Below are 26,675 nucleotides of genomic sequence, written 5' to 3'. Positions count from 1 at the left end.
TCCAGCTACTTGAGTGAGGACCAGGCCTGGCTGACCAACTATTTGGCACGTCTGTAAGATAGACGGTAGCCCATTATTCCCCGTGGAAATGTGTGTAGGAATAACAGTTATGGTCTGAGGTACAGTATGTACTGTTCCATTGAATTGCTTCCTCCTTGCTTCCTCTACTTCTTCAGGAGTCCAACTAACACCGTGCTTTAAACGCTGGGCTGAAAACCAGATCTTGATCTGTTCCTCTGTGTATTTTGCTTGAGCAGAAAGAACTGTAATTTCTGACATTGTGGGATAAGGGAATTTGTTGTAGGTGTTGAGTAGAAGGGGGTTGTTATCCAATGCAGCATTGTAGGTAGGAATGCTATTGACAGGGATTAAGACTTTGGGGACCAAGTTGGAGTTCTGCTGTGCAGACACTGCCGAGATCACCTGTGCTAGTCCAGGAAGGACAGCAGAGGGCGTCACCACTGTACTGGCAGGACTGGGGTGCACTCTGCTGATGGCGGAAGTGCTTGTGCTGGATTCTGAGACTGAAGAACTCGCACTCTCTACCTTTTCTTCCCGGCTTACTTTGACTCCATTTTCTTTCTCTTCGGGAGTGTCCTCAGCTGAGTTATGATGCACTGTGATCCGTTTGTTCTCTACTTTACTTTTCATCATCTTCATGATGGGTGTTTTACTGATGGAGATTCCCGAAGAAGAAATATCTACAGACTCTCCTTGTTCTGTATTCTCCTCTTTAACAAAACTACCATCGAAAGTCAGATCATTTATGGTTTGTTCAAAGATTGTCTGGTTATTACGCTTCACCATAGTCAGCTTGAAATTTTCTTCTCCTGGGTGGTACTTCAGATTATGCTCAGAAAGTGCATCATATCTTTTGGTGAGAAAGTTGCATTCAACACAAACATAGGATGAATTCAATACAACATTGGGGTGTTCTGAATCTACATGGAAAGTAAACATGTTTAGATCTGGGGTTTGAAAAGTACAGTATTTACATTCATAGCCCCCTTCTACCTTTTTGCTTGGCTGATTGTCACAATCCACAGGGTCATGAACTTCTTCGTCACTGGAAACACTCTCTGCTCTAGCATTCTCTACAGGTGTGAGGACAGGAGGACCTTCATCCAAATCTGATATCAACTCAAGGTCTGGATCCTGCTCACTGGCAAGGACCATGCAAGGCGTTGTTGACTTTCGTCTGCTTGCCATTTTGATTTTAGGGGGAAATCTCAGTGGTGATTTAAAAGCACTGAGGCTTAAAACTGGAATCCTTCATTTGAAAACAGTGGCTTGTGGCTCTTCAAGTGCACTCTGTGCTCAACAAGTCTCATTAGTAGCATTTCCATGATGCAATCAAGTAGACAGCTTAGTCGGCAGATAAAACACTGCTGGACTGCTGAAATGTGTGAGGCACAACTCCAAACACCTACATTGGAATAAATTCAGAATGAGTGACTATGATTTTTAATAAGTTATGTTATCATATGTACTCATGTTAATGGCATATGTCCATTATACAGATCTACACTATGAACTGGGAATCAGGAAAAAGGGCTCTAAGAATCTAAACAGACATCTGTCTCCAAGCCAACACACTAAAGAGCATATGATACTTAGGGGCCAAATCCACGTGTGTTTACTGGAGTCTCTTAGTCAGCTAGACTGTAGAAAGAATAGAGCAGGGGCCTGCTATCAAAGCACATCATTAGCACTCTGATAGCAAGACAGTCACAGTGGCATGTATACAGAATTCAACCCATCAGCTAGATTGTGCCTGTCTGGTCTCAAATGCTGAAAGAATAGAGTTGAAGCATCTTAAGGCATACGCAGTTCCCTTCACTCTTTGAACCAAACCTCATTTTTCTGCTGCATCTCTTGCCATCATCTTCTTATATCCTTGGAAAAATGGCAGCCATTCCAGGAACACCTGATATACTTTCTTGATTTTACTCATACTGTTCTTGAAATCAGGATACTTGTTTGTACACCTGATGTAATATCTTTCTGCACTTATAAATCATCTCTTCTACTTATTTCCTAGTCTAGTGCTAACCATATTGTAGCAGACCCTTGCTGCCATTTCTGTTCCTGCTCCCTACCTCTACCTGCATACCTGTGGTCTCCTTATGAGTATGTGTCCTGTTCTTCCCCCCCCCCCCCGCCCAATAACAACTTCATTATGATGAAAGTCTCTAAAACTCTAGACTAAGCAAAAGACCTCAGTATATAAAAGTCTCTAAAACTCTAGACTAGGCAAAAGACCTCAGTATATAAAAGTCTCTAAAACTCTAGACTAGGCAAAAGACCTCAGTATCTTCAAACTAACACTTTCTCAGCTGAGCTGATCCGGCTGACCTCTCATTCGTGTTTGACTGATAGTCCAAACAAGTCAGTAGTGAAGCAAGTAAACACTGTCAATTAACCTGAAATGGCAGGAATAGGAAAGTAGTTCCAGAGAACCCAACTGGGTCAGAGCATATCACTATAGTCAATAATAGCTGCAACTTATAATACTGACACTGACTCATCAACATAAACATCCCTGAAAGTCAGTAAATTTTATATAGGAAATGGATGAGCCTCATGGTGTATGAGTCATAGCTCAATAAACCTATAACATTTTCATTTTATTTTGCTTTTCTCTGGATAGGCTTGGATATCCTGGAACTCACTCTGTAGACCAGGCTGGCCTTGTACTCAGAGATCCCCTTGCATGTGCCTTCTGAGTGCTGGGATTAAAGGCATGAACCACCACTGTCCAGCTACAAACCTTTACATTTTTTTAAAAAAAAAAATACATTCAAATAAGTTTGTAATCAAAATATTTAAAGTAGCCAGGCAATAATGACACAAGCCTTTAATCCCAGCACTCAGGAGGCAGAGGCAGGCCAATCTCTGTGAGTTTGAGGCCAGCCTGGTCTACAGAGTGAATTCCAGGACAGGTTCCACAGTACACAGTAGAACCCTGCCTTGAAAAAAAAAATTAAAGTAAAATTTTGAGACTAATCACAGTTTATGTTTCTGATGTTTAAACCAAATTCAAATAAATACAATTACCACCAGAATTTCAAGTGGTTTTCATATACAGCCATCCGTGTCACAGTTGAAGGAAGAGTCTACTTCAAAGACCTTCTATGAAGATGTGCTGCCAGTATCTGTCAGGAAACACAGCTGTATGCCGATCTGAAGGTGCCAAGACCTTCCACATCTGATTATTCAGATACAAACTATATGTTTATTTGACAAATTCAAACAGCATACTCAAAGTTGTATTAATCACCCCTAGCAAAGAACATCCGCTTAGCTATATGTAGTATTCATAGTGCAGATCTCCACTCTTAAAAACTGAATCATGGTGACTCCCCATGGGAAGCCTTGCCCCTCTGAGGAGTGGATGCTGGTGGGGTGGAAGGGAGAAGGAGGGAGCAGGAACAGGGGAGGGGGTGGGAGCTGGGATTGGTGTATAAAATGAGAAAAGATCCTTTTTTTAAAGAAAAAAATTATTAAAAATGAAAAAATTAAATCATGGGCTGGAGAGATGGCCCAGTGGCAAAGAGTAGTGATTGCTCTTCCAGAGGACCTGGGTTCAATTCCCAGCACCCAACATCTGTTACTTCAGTTCCAGAGGACCCGACACCCTCTTCTGGCCTCTATGGGCACTGCATGCATGTAGTGTACAGCTATCCATGTAGGCAAAACACCAATACATGTGAAATATAACTAAATAAATCTGAAAAAAAAATGCAATCATGACATTTGCAAGAAATAGTACAAATCTAGAGGTCATTATGTTAAATGTTGTGAAACAAGCTAGAGTTACAATACTGCATATTTTCTCTCAAATGAAGAATCAGGATTTAAAGTTCCATATATAGGGTGTAGGAATGTTGGTATGTCATGCAAGAATGAGTAGAAGGAAAGAATTCTTAATGGAAAGGAGAAAAAGAGGGGGTGGTGGGTAAGAGCAGCAGGAAAGCACAAGAAAGACTGTAGGAGGCAAGAGGAGATGGGGAAGTATACACAGTGGAGGCAGGTACGAAGAACACAGTATAATAAATAACATGTACGAAAGCACCACTTCAAAATCATAAAGAATCTCAGAAATCCAGAACTATTTAACTTTTAGAAACTTCTCCTAATCAAATAGGAATCATGGGATTTCAAACTGTAAATCACACAGCTACTTGATAGCTGTCTGTTATTAAAAATGGGATTCTCAGGGTTCAATCTCCAGTGGCTCCACTAAGTGGGAGAGAATGCGTGCCCATGAAGCTCTTGGAAGAACAGGAGTAAGCCACCTGTGACTTCACTCTCCTGGCTCAGAAAGAGGCTGTCCTTAACTGTGATGAACTCACAGCTACAGAGCAAAGACAAAGAGGTTTGCTTTCTGAAAGCAGTGGTTTTCAAAATAAATGTTTAAGGAAAGGAACCCTTTCTTCAAACAAAATTACTCTGAGAAGCTAAAATGTAAGTCAAATTCTGTTTATTAATGTGCACAACTAAAGATCATCAAATTAAGTGATTTCAGAAAGACAAATACCCACGTTTTATCTCTTCTGTGGATGGTAGGTTTTGTGCGGGGACATAAAATCATGGGTTTATACAAGCTATGGAATAGAAGCAAAACTAACAGGGAGAATGAGTAGGAATTAATAGGAGGGGGTCAGGAAGATAACAAGAGGGGGGAATATGATCAAAGCACTTGGTATACACAAATGAAAATGTATCCTGAAGCCACTGCCATGTACAATGAGTATATATCAATAAATACATTTTCAAAGGAGAGAAATAGAGTAGTTAGCTGACTGTAGGAAATATGTTAAACTTCCCTAACAACAGTCCAGGACCCCAGGACCCCACTTCTACCCGAGAGGTTCTGAAAGGTGTTTGAAAAACTGTGCTTTACAAACTTAAAACACTTTCAAAACAATGTGTCAATCTCATCCAAATCATGTCATTATGCCACTACTGGGCCATGTTATCTGAAACCACTGAGAGTGAATTCAGTGCAACAGAAGACAGACCAAGTGGAGGCTGACACAGGAAAGGAAGGGCAGACGCTTGAGGGCAACCGGAGCAATTCGCAAAACTGATTTAAAAAATAATAAAGTGAGAACTAACAAAGTAAGGGTGGCCGAGACTTGCTCTCAGTGGTAAGAGCACCCACCTAGCCTACAGTAGGGTCCTGGGTTCAAGCCCCAATATGAGAAGGGAGAACAAAGCAGCAATCAGTCACAAGAGCTGCTGAAGAGACTGAGCCCAGGCCCCTTTACCTTCCTGACTCCAGAAGAACATTCAACTTTTTGGGTTAACTTCATATATTTTTAATCTTATACAGCACATAATAAGAATATGCTGTCAAATTGCTTTTTGTACTGGCTGACTAATTCAAACTGGTAAGTGAACATTTAAGCGGATCTAAATGAACTTTACTTTGTCCTCACATTCAGTATATGAGAACTTGTAGACATCAGGAGACAACATGGAGGAGTTGATGCTCTGATCCCACCATGTGGGATCCAGGGACCCAATTCAGATAGTCAGGCTTGGCAGCAAGCACCTTTACCCACGGAGTCATCTTGCCAGCTCTAGATCTAAACACATTTTATAAGCTTAACAATTTTTACTAAAGTTGTGAAAAACATACTTATGCCATATTATAATCTACTAATCTATATCCAAGTTGTACTTTTCCCTCTGAAAATATTGGCCTTAAAAACATACATATTCAATTCAAGTTGCTGAAATGAGAGGGTTAGAGAGAGAGAGAGAGAAAGAAAGAGAGAGAGAAGGACAAGCTGGAGAGGTGGCTTAGCCATTAAGAGAGGAGAAGTGATGTAATTATATAATAATCTCAAAAACAAAAGTGGGGGGAAGCCCACCCCATTCACTCCCAGTTCACACTCTATGCTCATGATTGTGGATCAGCTACTGCTCTAGCACCATGCCTGCCTGCCTGCAGCCACACACACCCTCTGGGCATGAATAAAGATTCAGCTCTGCACGCTAGCAAAAACTTACAAATTAAATGCTCTCTTTATAAGTTGCCTTAGTCATGGTGTTTTGTCACAATAGAAAAGTAACTAAGACAGTTCTTAAGAAAATACAAGAATCCCCACTCTCCCCGAAGCTTCAAGATTTGGCCAAATGGCTTGATGCTACACCTGAATTAAGCCTAAATATATATCAAAGAACAAAAAAGCGGAGCGTGGAGACGGTTAAGTATTTGTCAAGCAAGCACAAGAACTGAGTTCCCTCTCTAACACACACAACAACAACAAAGCCAGACATAGACCTGGTGGGGCACTTTTAGTTCCAGCATTGGGGAGACAGAGGCAGAACCCTGGAGTGCCTTATCCAGCCTAGTGTACTTAGCAATTTCCAAACCAATGAGAGATCCTGCCTCAAAATCCAAAGAGGACAGACAGCACCTAAGAAATGACAGCTGAGGTTATCCTCTGTTTTCCAGCTGCATACACACACACACACACACACACACACACACACACACAAAAGACTCTCCAGTTATAATTTTGTAGGAAACAAAAATTTTAGTACAGCTGACTTTCATGGAAGAAAGTCAGGCACAGACTAATTAATTCATAGAAGCTATGTGGAACAGCATAAACCACAGGATTTGGAATTGTTCTCTCAGAAAAGTATCTGGAAAAGATACTCAACTTCATCCTAAGCCTCCTCACCTACAAAACCAAGATTCTTCAAAAAAAATATTTCACAATGTGTGGACTGTCAGCCACGTGCCAGGTACTGTGTCTTGCACTAGGGATGCAGAGGTGACCAAGACAGACGGCCTCTGCTCAGTCACCAGCAGTGCAATAGAAGCTGGCAGTCAAATATAACAAGAGAATTAGCAGGAATTGTATGAAAGTACAGCATAGCAACCTTAGGAAAGCAGCAGAGAAGACCTCTAGGGAAACAGGAATAGCCCACCTTAAAGGCAAAAAAAAAAAGTGTGTTCTTCACAGCTCACATGCACATGCAGCAAGTTAACTGATGCTATCTCCCATTCTCAAAAAATCTTTTAGGAGAGTAAGAGATAACACTTGCACATTATAAAACTTTTCTTTTTGAAAGTAACTTAGCTGACAAGACACAATTGGCAGGAATAAAGATCACTACTATGGAGCTATGGAGCTTGTAATCCCAGCCCTTAAGAGAAGAATCAGGAGTTCAATGTCATCCTCTGCTACACAGTTTGTGGCATGTGATCCTGTGGTGGTTTGGGTGGAGGGAGCCTAAAGGAGTGGCACTATTAGGACATGTGGCCTTACTGGAGTAGGTGTGGTCTTACTGGAGGAAGTATTTCACAGTGGAGGTGGACTTTGAGGTCTCATATATGCTCAAGCCATGCCCAGTGAGACAGTGTACTTCCTGTTGCCTGCAAGATGTACAACTCTTAGCTACCTCTCCAGTACCATGTTTGCCTGCACGCTGGTGACGATGTAATTGAATGGGGGGGGGTGTCTATATTCTATCCATTAAGAAGCAGAACTTAGCAGCTTTGGCCACATGGTTCTGGAGTTAAGGATAGAAGGAGACTATGGAATTTGCCTCCATGACTAAGGAAAGTCCCTGAGGCCATGCATGTGCCAGGGGTGTCCCTGAATGGAAGCCTAGAAAGACCACTGCATGCAGCTGTGAAGTTGAAGTCTGGATTGCCTGGGAGAACCCAGGATGTTGGAGATGCCAGAGCCGTGGGATACCTACTGAGGAGAGCTGATAATGGAGAGTGGATCCAGCCCAAGAGAAAGGAGTGTGTTGCAGCCAACAAAGCTGAAAGGAGCTGGAGATCTTAGGAGCGTTTGACGTCAGACATGGAGCTGCAGAGTTTGGAGTTTGCCCAGCTGATTTTGAGACTTGCTTTGGCCCAGCACTTCTTCACTATGCTCCCTTCCCTATGCTTTGAAATGATAATGTATATCCTGTGACACTGTATGTTGGAACTATGTGACCTGCTTTTTTATTTTAATTTTACAGGGGATCACAGTTAAGAGAGTGCATGAATCTCAAAAGAGACTTAGTTTGAGACTTATAGACTATGGGGACTTTTGAAGTTGGACTGAATACAGTTTTGCATTGTGATATGGCTACAAGCCTTGGGGGACAGAGAGTGGAGTGTGGTGGTTTGAAATAAAGCGGGCCCTCAAAGGATTGGCACTATTAGGACATGTGGCCTTGTTGGAGTAGGTGTGGTCTTGTTGGAGGAATGTGCCACTGTGAGGTGGGGGTTTGAGGTCTCATATATGCTCAAGTCACACCCAGTGAGACAGTGTACTTCCTATTGCCTGCAAGATGTATAACTCTCAGCTACCTCTCCAGTACCATGTTTGCCTGCACGCTGCCATGTCCCACTACAATGACAATGGACTGAACTGTAAGCCAGCCACAATTAAATGTTTTCCTTTGTAAGAGTTGCTGTGGTCATGGTGTCTCTTCACAGCAATAGAAACCATAACTAAAGGTTGGAGACTGGCTGCTCTTCCAGAGGTCCTGAGTTCAATTCCTAGCCACCACATGGCTGCTCACAACCATCTGTAATTATCCAAATGGTGTATTTTTTAAATCTAAATAAAATTTGCATTATATTAATTATTAGTAAGAGAATATATATATTTTGGACAAAGACTATGAAAATATTAAAATTGGACTTTTCATATGTTTCAGGTGGAATGTTTATTTTTTTAATAATGTTTGATACTGTTTTTCTATGAAATATAACAAAAAATAATTTTAAGGACTTAAAATTGCAAACAATAATTTATTTTTATGTTTGTGTTAGTTCTGACCTAGGATCAACTAAATATGCAAGTGTTTTGTTTGTTGAAGCAGGGTCTTGCTTAAAAGGCCCAGACTGGCATCAAAGTAAAACCCTCCTGGCTGAGTCACCTGACCTTACTTTACTCTTGAGTATTAGGATTGTAGAACATGCCCAGTTCAAGCTGGAAACAAGTTTTCTTTTTTTTTAAGACAAAAAAAAGTTAGACAAAGGTTTTCAAGGGGTAGCAAGAATCAACCCCCCAGCATGTGTACTCAGGCTATTTTAGGAAATTTATGGGGTATCTGGTTCTAAGAGCCCTCAAAAATCATCCATATTCTCTAGGGTTTAGACCTGGCTATGCATCTCAACCAACTCATGATTCTTAACGAAATAATTACAAAAACATTTCTCTACAGAAAGACTCAATGAAAGCAAAATGTGTTTCATCGCAGCGTAACAATATTGGGAGTTCTCATACAAATTCTTTTATGGTCAGAAAGACTGTATTTCCACCATGTCTCTAGGATCCAACAGAGAATATTAAAGGCCCAGCAATGTTTACAAACTTACTTTAAAAAGCATCTTGGAGGGGCAGAGAAACAGCTCTGTTGGTAGACTGCTTGCCCAGCATGTATCAAATCCTGCACTGGCCTCTTAGACAGGCATGATGGCACACATCTGTAATCCCAGCACTCTGGAAGTAGAAGGTGAGGATTACAAATGCAAGGTCATTCCTGATGAGAGATGTCATTCTGTAAATATGTTTCTCTTATTGGTTAATGAATAAAGCCCTGTTGGCCAACAGGAAAGCAAGATAGGTGGGACTAGGAGACAAGAAGGATTCAGGGAAAGGAAAGAAGAGTCAACATGTAGGACCAAGAGAGCAGAGGTCCGATCCTCTCTCCGTTATATCTAATACAGCATCTCTGTGTTATTTGGGCTCTGGAACTTGGCTGGTGGGAAAACCTGCTCATAACATAAACCCACCCACAGAAGGACCTTGGGATACATGAAACCCTGTCACAAAAAAGTTTGGGGAGGTGTCTAGAGAGATGGTTCAGCAGTTAAGAGCAATGGTGTTCTTCAAAAGGCCCTGGGTCTATTCTAGCACCCACATGGTGGCTCACATCCATCTGTAACTACAGTTCTAGGGGATCTGGTGCCCTCTTCTAGTTTCTGTGGGAATCAGGCATGAAAGTGTTAAACTGACATACACACATACAGGCAAAACAATCATACACATGAAAATTTTAGAAACCTTTAGTGTGTGTGTGTGCGCGCACGCCGTGCGCACACACACGCATATATTTGACTTCTTTGAATGCTCACTTATGGAAGAACTATTAAAAACACTGTGTTTTACTTTACAGATTACCAGTAATAAGCCCATACTGATAAAAGTCACCTTAGTCATCAGAATATGAAAATACTCTCCAATCTAAAGCATGCCACTTACTAAAATGTAACAGTCAACATTCAATAAACATTTGCTGACATCTAAGTTTTACTAGTAATAAATGGATTTTATGTATGAATACTGTATATCTAATTTATAGAATAAGAGTGAAACAAGAGAGGAAAAAACATACAAAGGATTTTTTTCTGCGAGAAATTAAAGTGAAAACAGCATAGTGCTGAGTGGTGGTGACACACGGCTTTAATCCCTGCACTCAGGAGGCAGGGACAGGTGGATCTCTCTGTGAGTTCGGACAGCCTGGTCTACAGAGTGTGCTCCAGGACAGGCTCCAAAAGCTACACAGAGAAACACACTGTTCCAAAAAAAGAAAAGAAAACTGCTTAGTTCTTACAACAGTAGCAAATATAATTTGTACTTAGAATCATGGCTTCTACTCTGTAAAAAACTGTAATGATAAAATAGTTTTAAAATATTAAAAAGTAGGGTTTTCACATAGAAAGTGAGTAGATTTGGGATAGGGAGATGGCTCAGTGTTGAAAAGCCCTGGTTGCTCTTCTAGAGAACCCATGATGGGGACTCACAAACATCTGTCCTTCTGTCCCAGGGGATCTGATGTCCTCCTCTGGCCTCCACAGGCATGGGTGCACACATGGTGTGAAAACATACATAGAGGAAAAATACCCATATTCATAAAATAAAAAGAAATACTAAAATTAAAGTAACCAGATTCCATGCATCTAACAAAAATGTTAAATGTTCTTTAAATGTTTATAAAATTAGACAAGAGTCATAGCTGTATTGAATTGCCAATTCTTTTTGGATGTCTTGTATTTCAAGTTAAATGATTAACAGACAATAATATAATGGCCTACTTAGCCACAAAAGATGTTATTTTGTTAAGATTGTACATGAATGAAAATAATATTTTTATACCAAATCTGGGTTCAAATAAAAATATTTTAGAAGATGCTATGGTTTGTTAGCATCATATTAATTTTTACCTAGCATCAACAAAATAATAACTGAATAATAAATTTAGTTTATTTATTATTTTTAGTTTTTATTTTATATAAATATATTTATTATTTTATATAGTTTATTATTTTTAATATTTTGTTATTTACAATCAAATAATAAACAAAGGTGTTTACTTTCTTTTTTAAATAAATTTTTATTTAAATTAAGAACAATTTATTTTATATACCAATCCCAGTTCCCTCTCGTCCTCCCATGCCCCCCACCAACCCCCGTCCCACTCATCCCACTCCCCCATCCACTCCCCAGGGAGGATGAGGCCTCCCATGGGATCATCTAAGTCAACACATCATTTGGGGCAGGACCTAGGCACTCCCACCGTGTATTTAGGCTGAGAGAGAGTATCCCTCCATAGGGAATGGGCTCCCAAAGTCCATTCATACGCTAGGGATAAACACTGTCAGCTGCCCCAAAGACTGCCCAGGTCCCCCAACTGACACCCACATCCATGGGGCCTGGTTTGGTCCTATGCTGGTTCCCCAGCTATCCGTCAACTTCCACTTGCTCAGGTCGTTTTTGTTTTTGTTTTGTTTTACTTTCTTTTCAAGATTTTATTTATTTTTCTGTACATTGGTATTCTGTCCACATGTATGTCAGTGTGACGGTACCAGATTCACTAGAATTGGAGTTACAGACAGTTGTGAGCTGCTATGTGGGTGCTGGGAACATCTTCACATTTAAAATGTAAACACTTAAATAATCTAGTTCTTTAAAATATCAAACTAGGAATTTGACAACACAAATGTGTACCAATGTGGTAGTCTGAATGTAACTGGTCCCCATAATCTCATAGGGAGGGGCACTATTAAGAGGTGTGGCTTTGTTGGAGTAGGTTTGGCCGTGTTGGAGGAAGTGTGCCACTGTTGGGGTGGGCTTTAAGGTTTCCTATGCTTTTAAGCTTTGCTCAGCTGCCTCTGATCAAGATGTAGTCAGCACCCTGTCTACCTGCATGCTGCCATGCTCCCTGCCATGATGATAATGGACTGAACCACTCAAACTGTAAGCCCCTACCTCAATTAAATGTTTTTTGAAGGGGGTTGTCCTTCTGTATACTGTGAATATATGTTTCTCTTATTGGTTGATGAATACAACTGTTTTGGCCAATGGACAGGCAGGATAGCCAGTGGGAAATCCAAACAGGGATAAAGGTAGTAGGCGGGGCCAGGGAGACACCATGTAGCTGCTGAGGAAGCAAGAGACCCAGCCATTACTGGTAAGCCAAGACCACGTGGAGATATACAGATTAATAGAAATTGGTTAATAATTAAGAGAGAGCTAGCCAATAAGAAGCCTGAGCCACAAGCCAAACAGTTTATAGTTAATATAGGCTCTATGTGTTTGTGACTAAAGGGCTGCAGGACCTGGTGGGACAGAAACTTCTATGTTTTCCTTTGTAAGAGTTGCTATGGTCATGGTGTCTCTTCACAGCAATAGAAACACTAACACACAATCTTTTTTTTTTTTTAAATATTACTAGTACTTAGAACCCTTAGCTAAAGATAAATCTCAGGAAAATGTCAAACTAAAAAAGATACGACAAAAGTGAAAGCTAATTTCAGAGGGTCCCTTTGCTAATGCTAATAAAGGCTGAAAGGTAAGAAACTCTCACTGCCCTGTCTTTGTTCAAATCAGAGAACAGACCTTAATGACGCTGAAGACGAGAGAATCCAAGTTGGACAGGTTCCTGCTCAAAAGCTCTGATCCCAGATTCGAAGAAGAAAACGTCTCAGTTTGCATACCCACTGTGAGGTAGGGAAGTGTGCTGCTCTGAGTGACATAAACTGGCTCTACCATGAAAACTAACCTGTTGATAGTTTGCAAATGTGACCCAAAAGTGCTGATCTTCGGCAGACAGTTTTCCCCTAGTGTTTACAATAAGGTGTGCTGTGTCTTTCATGCAGGAATGCTATTCTTAGATCTGAGTTGGGCTATCCTTAAGAAGCTGGAAAATCATTCATCTGTCCATTACTATTCCTGTTTATAAAATAAGGCAACTATTACCTATTTCACTGAGGCTATGTTTATTTGATTTAATATATATATATATATATATATATATATATAACTAAACTATTTCAAGCATATAGTATATAACCTAATGTTCTTGTAAAATTCAAAATTAGATAAAAATATGTAAGAATGTGGAAGTACAGTTAAATATTTAAAAATTGGTGTGGTTAATATAAATCATCCTAATTTGCATAATTATTAATTCACTATTAGTAGTGGCCTGTATATTTACAATATATTTTAGGTATTTATATCTTGAAATCATTTTTTAATTATATTTCTTTTTTAACATTATTTTATATGCAATGGTATTTTGCCTACCTGTATGTCTGTATGAGTGTGTTAGATCCTCTGGAACTGGAGTTATAGACAATTGTGAGCAGCCATGTGGGTGATGGGAATTGAACCCAGGTCTCTAGCCATATCTCCAGCGCTTAATTACATGTCTTTATTTTCAGTCTGTGAGAACGTGTGCCAAAGAAAACATGTGAATGTCAAAGGTCAACTTGCAAGAATTGGTCCCCTCCTTCTACAGTGTGGACCTTCTACAGAGGAGACAAACTTAGGTCATCAGGCTTGACAGATGACTGAGTCATCTCACTGGCCCTGAATTTTGTTTTGTTCAAGACAGATCTCACTATATAACGCTGGCAGGCCTGGAATTTGCTATGTAGAACAAGCTTCTCTCAAATTCGAGAGATTCCCCTTGTCTGGGATGAAAGGCATGTGCTACCATGTTACATTTTTAAACACAGACAAGGGAGTGGTAAAATGTTGGGGTCACTTTCCCCACATGAAAGGCCCTTCACAATGGTGGCCCTTTGCCTGTGCACTACATTACTAGAGCACCTGGTGAAGTGCCTGGCATGCGGCAGATTTGGGGAATATTAGTTGAAAAGTAAACTATAAATACTCTAAACAAGATGGGTTATGAGGGCCTAGAGAGGTGGCTTAGCAGGAAGAGCACTTGCTGTTCTTGCAGAAACTTCAGGTTTGGTTCTTAGTTCACAACCACCTGTAACTCCACTTCCAGGGGAACCTGACACCCTCTCCTGGCCTGCACAGACACCTGCACCTTCATTGTGCGTGTACACACACACACACACACACACACACACACACACACACACACACACACAAATCTTTAAAAAGTAACTTATGATGAAATAGGTTTTGCCTTTGAAATTAAAGCAGTCAACATCCATATAGTTGTCAAAGTTTGAAAGGAAAAGTGCGTTTTTAAAAAAGTATTAAGCTTCCAGTTGCTTTTTATTATAATCTTTGTTTCTTATTCATATGTAAGTGTATGTGTCTCAGTGTGGCTATATGCCACATGGGCAGGTCCCACATGGAAGCCAGAAGGTGACATCTCATTTCTTGGAGCAGGATTTACATACAGGTAGTTGTAAGCCACTGCATGGATGCTGGAACTAAACTCAGGTCCTCTAGAAAAACAATAAATTCTCTTTTTTTTGGTGGAAGGGATTTGACACAGAGTCCCACTATGTAGCCCTGGCTATCCTGGAACTCACTGTACAGATCAGGCTGGCCTCAAACTCAGAGATCTGCCTGCCTCTGCCTCCCCAGTACTGGAATTAAAGGCGTTTGCCATGCCCCGTGCAGTAAGTGCTCTGAACCACTCTCCAGCAACCCCCCCCCCCCGCTCTGTTTTAAGGAAGTAAAACTTTTATTTTTTTACTAAAGAGGATGACTCTCTTATATTTTTATTATCTTAAGATTGTGTATGTGCATAAAAACTCCCAGAGGCAAGAAGACATTAGATCTCCTAGAATCTGGAGTAGAGGCAGCTTTTTAAACAGTAGCCAAACAGAGTATTATGGACTCTTAAGTGAGTGCATCTGTACTGGGGCTTTGCCATCCCTGAATAATGAAGACATACCTGCCATAGCTTCCTTAGCATTTTGTTCATTAAAGCAGAAGGTTATCCCTTCAAATGAGGTACTTTTCTCAGGCCATCATCACAGATAGTCCCAAAGTAGCTAGCAGTCTTCTCCTACAAAAAAAATACAATTATTTTATTATTCTAAATATTACTTAAACTTATTAACTACTACAGTTAGGTCTTGGCTTTTTAAAAATTCTGAGGGAAGACTTATTTCTTCATAGAAATTATATATATATATATATATATATATATGCATGCATATGCCAAACTCAATATTGATAGAAAACACAAATTGTTTTACAGGCACTTTAAAAATCTACTTATACAGAATAACCTTGTAACTATTATATCATTTTCAATAAAATTCAAAACTGCTGTTGTGACAATTAAGTGACAGAAGCAGCTTAAAGGAACAAGGGCTTCTTTTGGCTCACAGGTTTATGGTAGGGAAAGCATGTCAGCATTCATGGCTATAAATACATGAAGACACTTGCTCACACATACATGAACCCAGAAAGGATCAAAAAGACTGGCTGGGCTACACAACGCCAGACACCACTTCCTCCAACTAGGTCCTACCTACTAAAGGTTCACAACCTCTCAGAATAGCACACTCCAAGTGTTCAAACACATGAGCCTACTGTGAAATTTCACATTTAGGTCATAAGCGTTTTTAATTAGAAAGTTGCTACAAAATATCATTTCAGTGTATTGTGTAATCAAATAATTAAACTGCCCCTCATAGTAGTGTATGACTTTAGCCCCAGCACTTGGGTGGTTGGATCTCTATGAGTTCAAGGGCAGCTGGGTCTACATAACAATTTCCAGGCTATTCAGAATTACATAGTGAGAGACCCTGTCATATACAAACAAAAATTTTAATTCATCCTTCTCTGAAAATCCAAACTAATCTCTAAAAATGTTTGGTGTATTCCCAAGAGTACCTAATCCACTTGGGAAATTATAATTAAAAACTATAACTGCTTCTTTTATTAGAATAACAGCAGTACTTTTGAAGGTAAAAATATTTTTTGCTGTTTTTAAAGTACAGACACTCTAAAACACAGAAAGCCAGAAAAATCACCTTTTATTTTTTCAAATACCTTATCTTCTTATTCCTGCTAATGTTAACATACATGCTTATAAAGTATCCCCTTAAGAAATAATGCAAATATATTAAAAGATCCACTTATGTTCTTTGTTTTGATTTTGTTTTTCTTGACAGGGTTTCTCTGTGTAGCCCTGGCTACCCTAGGACTCACTCTGTAGACCAGGTTGGCCTTGAACTCATATAGATCCACCTGCCTCTGCCTCCTGAGTGCTGGGATTAAAGGCATGTACAACCACCAACCAACAAACATCCACTTGTAAAACTTCTAAGTAAAAGCTTAGGCCAAATAATTTCACTGCTTTCATGAAAGTAAAAGAGCATTTTCCAGGCAGAGCCAGTGAAGCATTGTATTCTCCCTATAGTTTAGGACTCTACGATTTTGTTTTCTAGTATCTCCATCTCCAGCCACTCCTTAGCATCCATCTACAGGACGGGAACTAGAACACAGAAAACAGCTGCTGAAGACGGAGGTTCTTTACAAAAGTGAATTATTAATACTGTAGGAAATTGGTAACCAACTGCAGTTCATTCTTAGATCACACTGAAAGGGCAAGACGTTCTACTGAACGGGTCTCTCGAGATGAGCTGCCAAGACACGTGAGGGCCCAGTGCAACAGAGGCCCAACAGATGAGCTGTTTGACTCTTCTGAATGGAAACTGCATCTGTCTGAAGCTATTCCAGTTCCCATACTGAGATTCCTTGAGGACACTTCTCTCTAACTCAGAGATGTTTTTAAATTTAGGGTGAGTGTGTTTCAGAAAAGAAAGAGCTCAACCATGTATATTACATAATAAAAAAGAACAAGCTGTTCTGGCAGTGGCTATGGAGTCCTGAAAGCCTGGGCTCTGGAGCAAGCTGAATTAAATCCCAGCACTGTCACTCACTGCCTGCTGTAGACACAGGCAAGCCACCACTCTGCCTGTGGACTGTGCCTCAGGCTCCTCATCTGTACGGTGGAGCAAATCATAGTGCTTTGATAACCAGGCTGCTATCAGGATTGGAGAAGGAATTAATGTTTAGTGTTCAGACTATTTTCTGGGACTTAGTAAGAACAATGGATTTTGTTTGGATTTAAGTTATGGCATTACTGTCAAGTTACGTTATAAAAAAAAGTCTGTTTCAAATTGGATCAGTGCTAAAAAAAAAACTATAAAATAGGTTTAAAACCTGGGTTACAGTCAATCAATACATTGTATTTCCCATTTATAACTTTATATATTAATAAAAGTAGCCTTTAACAGTAGACAAATATGTCATAACTCAACTCCCTATTGATATACAGTCTTACAGTAATGAGGAGAAATTATTCTTGCTAATCTTTACACTCCCAAATACAGCCCACACCCAGTTTTCTTTTGGGGGGAGAGTTGTTGTTTGTTTGATTTTCGAGTCAGGATTTCTCTGTGTAGACCAGGCTGTCCTCGAACTCACAGAGATTCACCTGCCTCTGCCTCCCGAGTGCTGGGATTAAAGGTGTGTGCCACCACCTGGCCAGTATAGTTTTAATGACAGATAATTCAGACCCCACATAAATAATCTGTTCAGGGAAGCAGTTATTAGAGCATTCACATGGCACTCACAAAGCCTGGATCCAACCCCAGCACAACAGACTGGACCTCATAGGACCAATTGACACTACAGCTTTTACAAAGTGGAACCAGGAAGGCCAATTTAATGTCCTCCTTGGCTACATATGGAGCTTGAGGCCAGCCTGGGCTACATGATGCCCTCTCCAAAAAAAAAAAAAAAAAAAAAAAAAAAAAAAAAGGTATTCAAACTTAGCCACATGTCTGCAATCCCAACACTCAGAAGGCAGGAGGACTGGAAGCTCCAGGCCAGCCTGGGCTACATAGCAAGGCTATGGCTTAACACACAGAAACATGTATTCAGCTGAATTCCTTGAACAAATGTCATTCTGAAGTACCCATATATATTTGGTTTCTAAAATTTATCATTGTAGTTGTTAGGACAAAGGTATGTATCAATTAAGTGTGAGAGTGTGTGAGTGTGTGTGTGTGTATATCTTCATGACTCTTAAATATATTAAAGAATATTGATGAAACAGGACTGCCTGTAACTCCAGTTCCAAGAGATCTAACAGCTTCACACCAATGCACATAAAATAAAGTTAAATAGGCTATTCTTTAAAAAGAATATTTCTTATGTAAAATGCCAAGATTCAGTACTTTTTAAGAACAAAACCTGAGCCAGGTATGGTAGTGTACATCTGGAATCCCAGCACTTATTAAGGAAAGTTGAAGATAAGCTTGGTTTACATTATATTTTTGTTTGTTTGTTTAGTTTTTTGAGGCAGGGTTTCTGTGTGTAATAGCCCCAGTTGTCCTGGAACTCACTTTGTAGACCATGCTGGCCTCTGCCTCCTGAGTGCTGGGATTAAAGGCATATGACACTTCTAATTTTTTAAAATTTACTTATTTTTATATTATATATATATATGTGTGTGTGTGTGTGTGTGTGTGTGTGTGTGTGTGTGTTTTGTCATGGGTGTTGGGTCCCCTGGAACTGGAGTTACAGGCAGTTGTAAGCTGCCATGGGGGTGCTGGGAATTGAACCTAGGCCCTCTAGAAGAGTTCTTAATCTCTTAATTTCTGAACCATCTCTCCAGCTCCTACACTGTAATTTCAAAGTCCTCCTGAGTTAATAAAATGAGACTGCTCAAAAAGCCAAAAAGTAAAAGAAAATTTAATGAACAAAACCCAGTAAGTACATAAAATTTTTGTATATTTATATAAAAGTCTTATAAAATACAGATTTCCAAAATGTAAACTCAAATGTAACTATGATTAGTATCTAAGTCACCAAACAGTCAAATCTGTTTTTTATTACTATATATACATCAAAGCAACAAGAATACAATAAATAGTATAAAAACAGTGATATTACAAAAACAGTAGTTATTCAAGAACCAGTATCAAAGATTTAAAAGTAAATAGTTTAGATTACCTTTAAGATTGCATAGAATAATTTTAAAGAATTTTATTTCTGAAAAAATTGAATGTAAATATGCTTACCATACTACAAACAGTAATAGTGATTTTTAAATGTATGATAGTGATAGTGATTTTTAAATGTATGATAGTGCTGGGAATATGCCTGAATTGGCAAGTGTTTCCTGCACAAGCATGAGCACCTGCCTTCCATCCCCAGGACCTGCATAAAAAGCCAGCCACTACAGGGTACACCATAGTCCCCTCACTGGAGGGGCAACAAGGGATCCCTGTGGTTGGCTGGCCAGACAGCCTAGTCAACTCAAGCTCCAGGTTCAATGAAATACTCTATCTCAACAAATACGGGACAGAGTGACTGAGAAAGGCATCCAATGTTGACCTGTGGCTCCCACATGCACCTGCACACACATACACCTGCACACACATACACACACACATGCACCTGCACACACACACACACACACACATGCACCTGCACACACATGTGTGCACACACACACAAAACAAAAACGGGTAATATTGGATATTATCCTAAACAATACAACAATCCAAGCCCCCTCCTGAATAATTGCATTGACTACAATGCTTAAATAAAATTAGCTTAGTACTGACCTTCCAACACATTTAAAATTCAAATAAACAGGGTCTTTTGAACCTAAATCCACAATGGCAAAACAGAAATAAAAAGGCTATTTCCACAACTATATTTATGATCAAATTTTTTTTTTTTTTTTTTTTTTTTTTTTGTGTTTTTGAGACAGTGTTTCTCTGTGTAACAGTCCCGGCTGTACTGGAACTCACTTTGTAGTAGACCAGGTTGGCCTCGAGCTTACTGAGATGCTCCTGTCCCAGCCTCCCAAGTGCTGGGATTAAAGGTGTGTGCTGCCGCTACTGCCGCCACCACCACCACAAGCTAATTTAATTATTTTAATAGCATTTTCATTTAAGTATGAAACCATAAGTTACAGTAAACTAAGTCTCAACTATTACATCTTTTGTTCAATGTAAAATAATACAATGAAGGGACTAAGCACATTTTTTTACTAGGAAGCAAAGTTAAAAAGAATGCTTGGGGTGGAGCATGGGCTCAGCAGTTTAGGAGCAGTGGCTACTTTTCCAAAGGATCTCAAGGACCCACATGGTGGTTCACATCTGTCTGTAACCCAGTTCCAGGGGATGCAACTCACTCTTCTGACCTCTGAGGGCACTGCACACCATGGTGCAAACATGTAGGCAGAACACCCAAACACAAATACAATAATTTTTTAAGAGTGCATGACAATAAAAAAGAAAATACATCATCACATCAGCTTTCCATCTGAATGTGAATTAAACAAAACAAAAACTTCAAGCCTCTGCACCTTTGCAATGAACTATTTTAGTAAAAAGCGAAGCTCTGCTGTTTTTAAGCAAAAACAAGACTCATGAAACCACTGTGGCATCTTGCATGTCTTACCCTCCAACCCAGTGAAAAGCAAGCTTGGCTGTGAGGGAGAAGAAACCACTGATGAGCATCTTCCACGCAGACACATTTGTGTTTTCAGCCTTAGCATATTTTCAAACCATCTGGCATCTGTGCCTCTCTGCTTTGCCAGACTAATCTGTTCAGAACTGGGTATAACACCAGGGCTGTGTGCATTGTGGGGAAACCAAGGAACAGCACATACTTAGACAGGCGTTCCAAGTGCTGAGCCACAGATAATTATACTTGACCTGTGTCTTTAAGACATTTCCACCAAAAACAGTAAGCCCTTTTAAGAATGCAACTACAGCTTGGAACATCTGTATGAATCATAAGTGTCATAAGTTACTACCCAAGTCACTAGGGTTGATTTTCTTTCTTTTTCTTATTTTAATCTAAGCAGTCAAATGAAATGTGTATCATTACTTCTACCAAAAAATCATTGATAAATTACGTGTGTGTGTGTGTGTGTGTGTGTGTGTGTGTGTGTGTGTGTGTGTGTATCATCTCAGGACCAGCGAGGTAGCTCAAGAGGTAAAAGTATTTGCCATTGAGCTTGACAACCTGAGTCTAGCCCTCAGCACCTACAGAGAGGGTGGAGAAGGGACTCCCAAAAGTTGTCCTCTGACCCCCACATGCAGCTGCAGCACATAACTCAGACAACAAGTAACACAGGTAAGAAGTTCGTATCTAGGATTAGCTGGCATGGTGGTACACACTTGCAACCCAGCACAGAGGAGGCAGGGCAAGAGGACTGCCCGACTCCAAGGCCAGCCGGGCAGTTTTGAAAAGTAGTGCAAAATCTAGGACCGTTGCCTAATTAATCTGTATATCCTTAAGATGCTTGAGGGAAGGGGAGCAGAAACCAAGAGAAAAAATTTCACGATGTCCTTTTCCTTATATGCCCTGTTACCAAACTTGCGTCATTGGCAGCACTTAACCTCTCCTTCACTAAATCTGGAATCAGAATCTCTTCTTTAGAAACTGAAGTCATCTGTGTGCCAATAGCTCTATTGGAGCAAACTTTAGTAATTGCCATTACTGGTTTAGTTTAAAATAATGACTTTTTCAGGGTATGAATTACTACTGCACACAAATCAAAGCTTTTGGACAAAGACTGTGATACAATGACCAACACCTCAACCAAAAAAGGTACACTTGTATCACCCCGAAACACACACACCACTCACTCTTCGTGGGGGAAGAGGGAGGGGTTCATTTGCTTCCCCATTAACCCCGAGGACTCCCACCCTAATCGTCACAAAATTTCAATCAGCCTTTCTTACAGTTTTCTCCTAACCCTTCTTCCTCAGTTTGGTTTTGTCTTTTAAAGAAGGGCTGGTGACAGAAAAGTGCCTGGCATTCTACTCTAGCCATGCGTCGACCCTACATTCAGTTTCCCAGTTGCTTTTCCCAGAGGCTTGATCCGGAAACTAAGGATAGAAAACAGTCTTCTTCGTTGGTTTTGCTCGTTCCTTACTGGTACCCCTGGAGTACCGAAACAAAGAATTTCAAGTCCCTTCACTTGGAACTTCGGTGCCAATACTCCGGGAAGGGCTTCTGTCAGGGCTCGGCTTTCCTGCCATCAGACCCCAATTCTTTTCATGTCCTCCTCCGAGCCATTAACCCCCCTCAAGCAATCAGTAGGTCGTTCCCTCTACGCCCCGGGGTTTGGAGATCCCCGGGGCCATCAGCCGCTCTCCCCCAGTTCATGCACCCCCTGGACCTCCACAGAAAGAGGCAGTACGTTTCCAGTTTCCTCCGCCTTTCATTAACTTCTCCCCTAACACCCCGGTCTTCCTCACAGCCAACCGCACTGTACTTGGGGATGCAACTCTTCGCCTTCGGCCGAGGCAGCTTCCCGGTGGCTCGGTCCCCTCGGCCGGCGGCGCACGCCAGTCCCCGGGGACACCCTTGGCCGCCCCTTCCGAGGGGCTGCGCTGCGTCCCCACGAGGTGGCCCCACGCCTCAGGAGGCCGACGCTCGCCGCCCCCTCAGGACCCGGGCGGGAGCTCAGCGTCCGCCGTCCCCGAAGGCTGCAAGCGCGGAGACGGGCTCGGCACCCCCGGCTACTCAGCGCTCTCCCAAGCCATCCCCGACGGCTCCCGGGGGCGCCGCTCGCCGCGGGGCAGGCCCGCCCCCCCCCGGTCCGCCGCTGCCGCTCGCACCCACGCCGTGGGCTGGGTCCCCGGGGGGAGGCGTCTGCCCCGGGGCCGCCCTGCCGCGCCCGCGCCTCTCGCCTCCACCCCCCCGCCGCCGCCGCCGCGGGCTCCCCGCAGCTCGGCTTCCACCCGCAGCCCCGCGCCCGCGGCCCCAGCGCCCAGCCGGCTCGCGCAGCTACCTGCAGGGGCCGCCGCGCCTCAGCGCCTCGCCGCCGCCATCTTGCATTTCAGAGCGACTGCACTTTTCAGGGAGTCAACTCTGACCCGTGAACCCTAACCCCGGAACCACTCGGAGGGCCCTCACGCGGGGGGCCCCCCACGGAGCCCCGCGCGCGGCCCGCCAGGAGCAGGACGCTCGAGCGCCGGGGCGCGAGGGCGCGAGGGCTGCTCTCGTCCCCGAGCCTTCCGGGGCCGCGAGGAGGAGCCAGCCAAGGCGGGGCGAGCCGGCGCCCCACGCGAGGACTCGCCGTCCCTCCGGGATGCGACCCAGGCCGCTCCCCCAGATCCCGGCGCCGCGGGAGGTGTGCGCCGCCCCGCCCTCTGTCAGGAGCAGCCACGCCCCCTGTCACGAGGGGCCACGCCTCTGCCCGCCCGCAGAAGCCACGCCCGCTCGGGGAGGCCCCGCCTCCCGGCCTCGCGCGGCCCCGCCCCTCCCAGGCAGTTGCTCCGCCCGCCGCCGCCCGAAGCCTTCCCCGCACCCCGACTCCTAAGGCCCCGCCCCCCGCCCCCCGCCCTGCCAGCCCCGCCCTGGGCGTGCCCCCTGGGTCCAGCCACGCCCCCTCCGGCTGTCAACAGTCCCGCGCGCCTGTCAGCCGCGGCTCCGCCTCTTCCAGCCGCGAGTCCTGCCGGAGCCGCAGCTCCAGCTCCAGCTCCAGCTCCGGACAGGAAAAGTTGAGCGTGGCCGCGCGCCCAGCCTCCCGCCTCTGCTCCCGCCGCGGCCCCACGCCCCCCCCCCGGCGAGCCACGCGCGGATGCTAACCTCTCGGTCCTCACCATCTTCCCCACCTCCTCCTCCCTTCCGCCCTCTCTTCATTGTTAAAATGAATATACAGGACGAAGGCGAGAAGAAACAACTCACTCAGAGTGTATTCACGGCCCCGGACACAAGAGAAGTCTTTGGTGCCTGGATGTTTCGTCCTCACTCCCATCCCAATCATGGACCCCTTGTGCTTTGATAGCACGGTTCCACCAAGCCACACACCAGTCCTAAAATCTGCAACCTGCAGTTGCTTGAAGGGAAGGCCTGGCTGCTGAAATCGACGTGCACAGTATTTAATTGTATCCTAAGATTCCAAAACGCGTGTACGCCAAGGCTCACCAGCAGACTCTCACCCGCTTCTTAAATCAAAAAACTGACAACATTTTAGCTTCTTGAAATCACATTCAGAATGTAAACTGCTTATACAAGTGATTTAAGAAATCAATGTAATTTTAAGTAGTTGATAATGCTGTACTAACAACTGATGCTACTGAAAAATAATAAAACAATACACTCCATAATGTATTGAAGTGCTATTTTCCGTCATAAGAAAAATATAAGACAAAAAGTGACACACAGTTTATGCTCGCCCAGAGACAACTCCAGGTTCACTGAAAATCCCAGCTTAGGATTTAACTCTGAGAAAAGAAATATTTCAAATACAGAAATTCATTCTTTTGTTCACACATTCAACCACAAGCGCCAGGCACTGCAGGAGATGTAGAGCTGAGTTAGGCCATCCAGTTGTCCCCTGGTATCTAGAAGGAACTGTTCTGGAACCTTCCAGAATACCAAAACTGGGGGGTTGTTCAAGTCGCTCAAACAAATTGCAGTGGTATTTGCTTGTAATCTTCACTAGCACGTGCCCCCATGTAGTTACATCGCCTCCACCAGCATGGCGCAGATTCCAGGCAACAGAGACAAGGACAACACGCAGCGGTTTGGTTTTGTTTTTTTCTTTTTTTTTCCAGAACATTTTGGATCCACAGTTGGTTGAATCGTAGATATGGAAACCATGGATCCGGAAGGCTGTGTTCTGGTTTCCAGGAGCTTACAGACTAGATGCTAAGCAAAAACATGCTCATAAAACACGCCAAAGTGAAATGCGGAAGAGGGCGAAGCAGAACCGGCAGAGGCGCACGGCCTTCACCTCTCTTCCGCACCCCTCCCTCTGGTTCTTCCTCTTCTCATTCCTCCTTTTTACCATCAGCTTATAGTCTAGTCTTGGTCTTTCTCTCTCCAAAGCAGTCAGCCTGCTTCACTCCCTAAAACCAACAGCCCAGAAGCTTCCCAATTTGAGGTCCCTGCCACAGGGCATTTCTGTCCAGGGAAACAATTTCAATGGCCCAGTGCTGGGAACAGTATCCCTGGCTGAAGTGCTGCCAATTAGCTGGCATCCTTGCACAAAGCAAGACTGTTAGCAGCACTTAAAAAAAAAAAAAAAAAAAAAAAAAGGTTTCAGACTTAAGCAATATGCATATATGTTTCCATAGCAGATTGTGCCAGCCCACATAAATCTGTCTAGAGACCATGCTTACAGAGCAACTTGTTTTTATTAAAATAAACTCATTTATAAAAATTGTAAATATGACTGATTTTAATAGCTGCGCAGCTCCAGAAGTAAGTTTTACCCATGGATTGGCACAGTGAAAAGTCTAGAGTTTTTATGCATACGCCTGGCGGCTTGACATACACAGACTGGCATGACAAAACTTCAGTACGATTAGAGATGAGAAGTCATTCAGTAGGTTTTAAAAAGCACAGCACTTTTAATCTTCAGAGCCTCTGCCACCTTTGGAACAGTGGGAAAAGTGTTTGTAGGAAATAAAGCACTTTGAATAAAAACTGGCAAGTCCCAGGCTGGTCCTGAAGAGCAGGCTTCCAGCAGCTCTGTTTGCAGAGGCTTCCTTCTGCTGTCCATTTTCCTTCATTCTACCCTTCGTGCAAAAGTCGTTTTTCAAACACAATACCAAGAAACAGACCAAAAAGACATCAAACTAAGACATTTTAAACATTGGACTGTAGTTAAGGGAACTTGAGAATTTTGCCCTCTCAAGGAGGTCCTACAATTCTCTGATGGCTAGCCAGTTCAGAAGGTGAACAAAATTGATAAATGCTGTTCCCCCCAAACACACTTTCAAGTCAGTTTTGGCCAAGTCCTCTCCTGTTCCTCTAACTGCATGTTCCAGGTAAATAATAAGCGTATATTTGCTGGGTGGTGGTGGCATACATACATCTTTAATCCCAGCACGTAAGAGGCAGAGGCAGGCAGATCTCAGTGAGTTTGAGGCCAGCCTGGTCTACAGAGTGAGTGACAGGGCAGGCAGGACTGTTACACTGAGAAACTCTGTCTTGAAAAACCAATAAATCGATGATGAGGAGAAGGATGTTACGCCTATGGTAATAGCAGTAGAAACAAGCACTATGCTTCTGAACTGGTGAAAACAAAACAAAACGAAACAAAAACCCTCACCACTTCATCCTTCTGTTCCTTTCCCTTGCAATGGAAGCATAGCTAGGAACACAGGACAAGAAGCTCTGACTTCCCAAGATTGAGTCAAAGAGCAACACAGTATTAGACTGTATAATTTAATTGTGGTGCCACGTGGGTTGGTTCCCTTATTAGGATGTAAATGTATTTCAAAAAAAAAAAATGTAGTGCATGTGTCAACGCTAAGCAGGCCTGGAAAACAAAACTGCAGTGTGTTTTGTTTTGTTTTTTGAGACGGGGTTTCATTATGTAGCTCAGCTGTCCTGGAACTCACTATGTAGATCAGGATGGCTTGGAACCCACAGAGATCTGCCTGCGTCTGTCTCTCCTGAGTGCTGAGATTAAAGGTGTGT

The 26,675-nt window shown here is 42.5% G+C and overlaps 1 protein-coding gene across 1 annotated transcript in view; it reads right to left on the bottom strand.

Annotated features, from left to right (window-relative positions):
- Zhx1 (zinc fingers and homeoboxes 1) overlaps window positions 1–23,374 on the bottom strand; it is a 29,705-nt gene extending 6,331 nt beyond the window's left edge. Inside the window, 4 exon segments of the mRNA XM_051202564.1 lie at window positions 3–1,426; window positions 9,350–9,473; window positions 15,142–15,255; window positions 23,032–23,374. Of these exon segments, the coding sequence (XP_051058521.1) occupies window positions 3–1,209 (1,207 nt within the window). The 5' untranslated portion in view covers window positions 1,210–1,426; window positions 9,350–9,473; window positions 15,142–15,255; window positions 23,032–23,374.
- Between the last annotated feature and the right edge of the window lie 3,301 nt (window positions 23,375–26,675).

The sequence above is a fragment of the Phodopus roborovskii genome, unplaced genomic scaffold (genome assembly GCF_943737965.1).
Source record: "Phodopus roborovskii unplaced genomic scaffold, PHOROB, whole genome shotgun sequence".
NCBI lineage: Eukaryota > Metazoa > Chordata > Mammalia > Rodentia > Cricetidae > Phodopus > Phodopus roborovskii.
The sequence above is the reverse complement of the archived record's forward strand: the minus strand, read 5'-3'. Positions and strand labels throughout refer to the sequence as shown.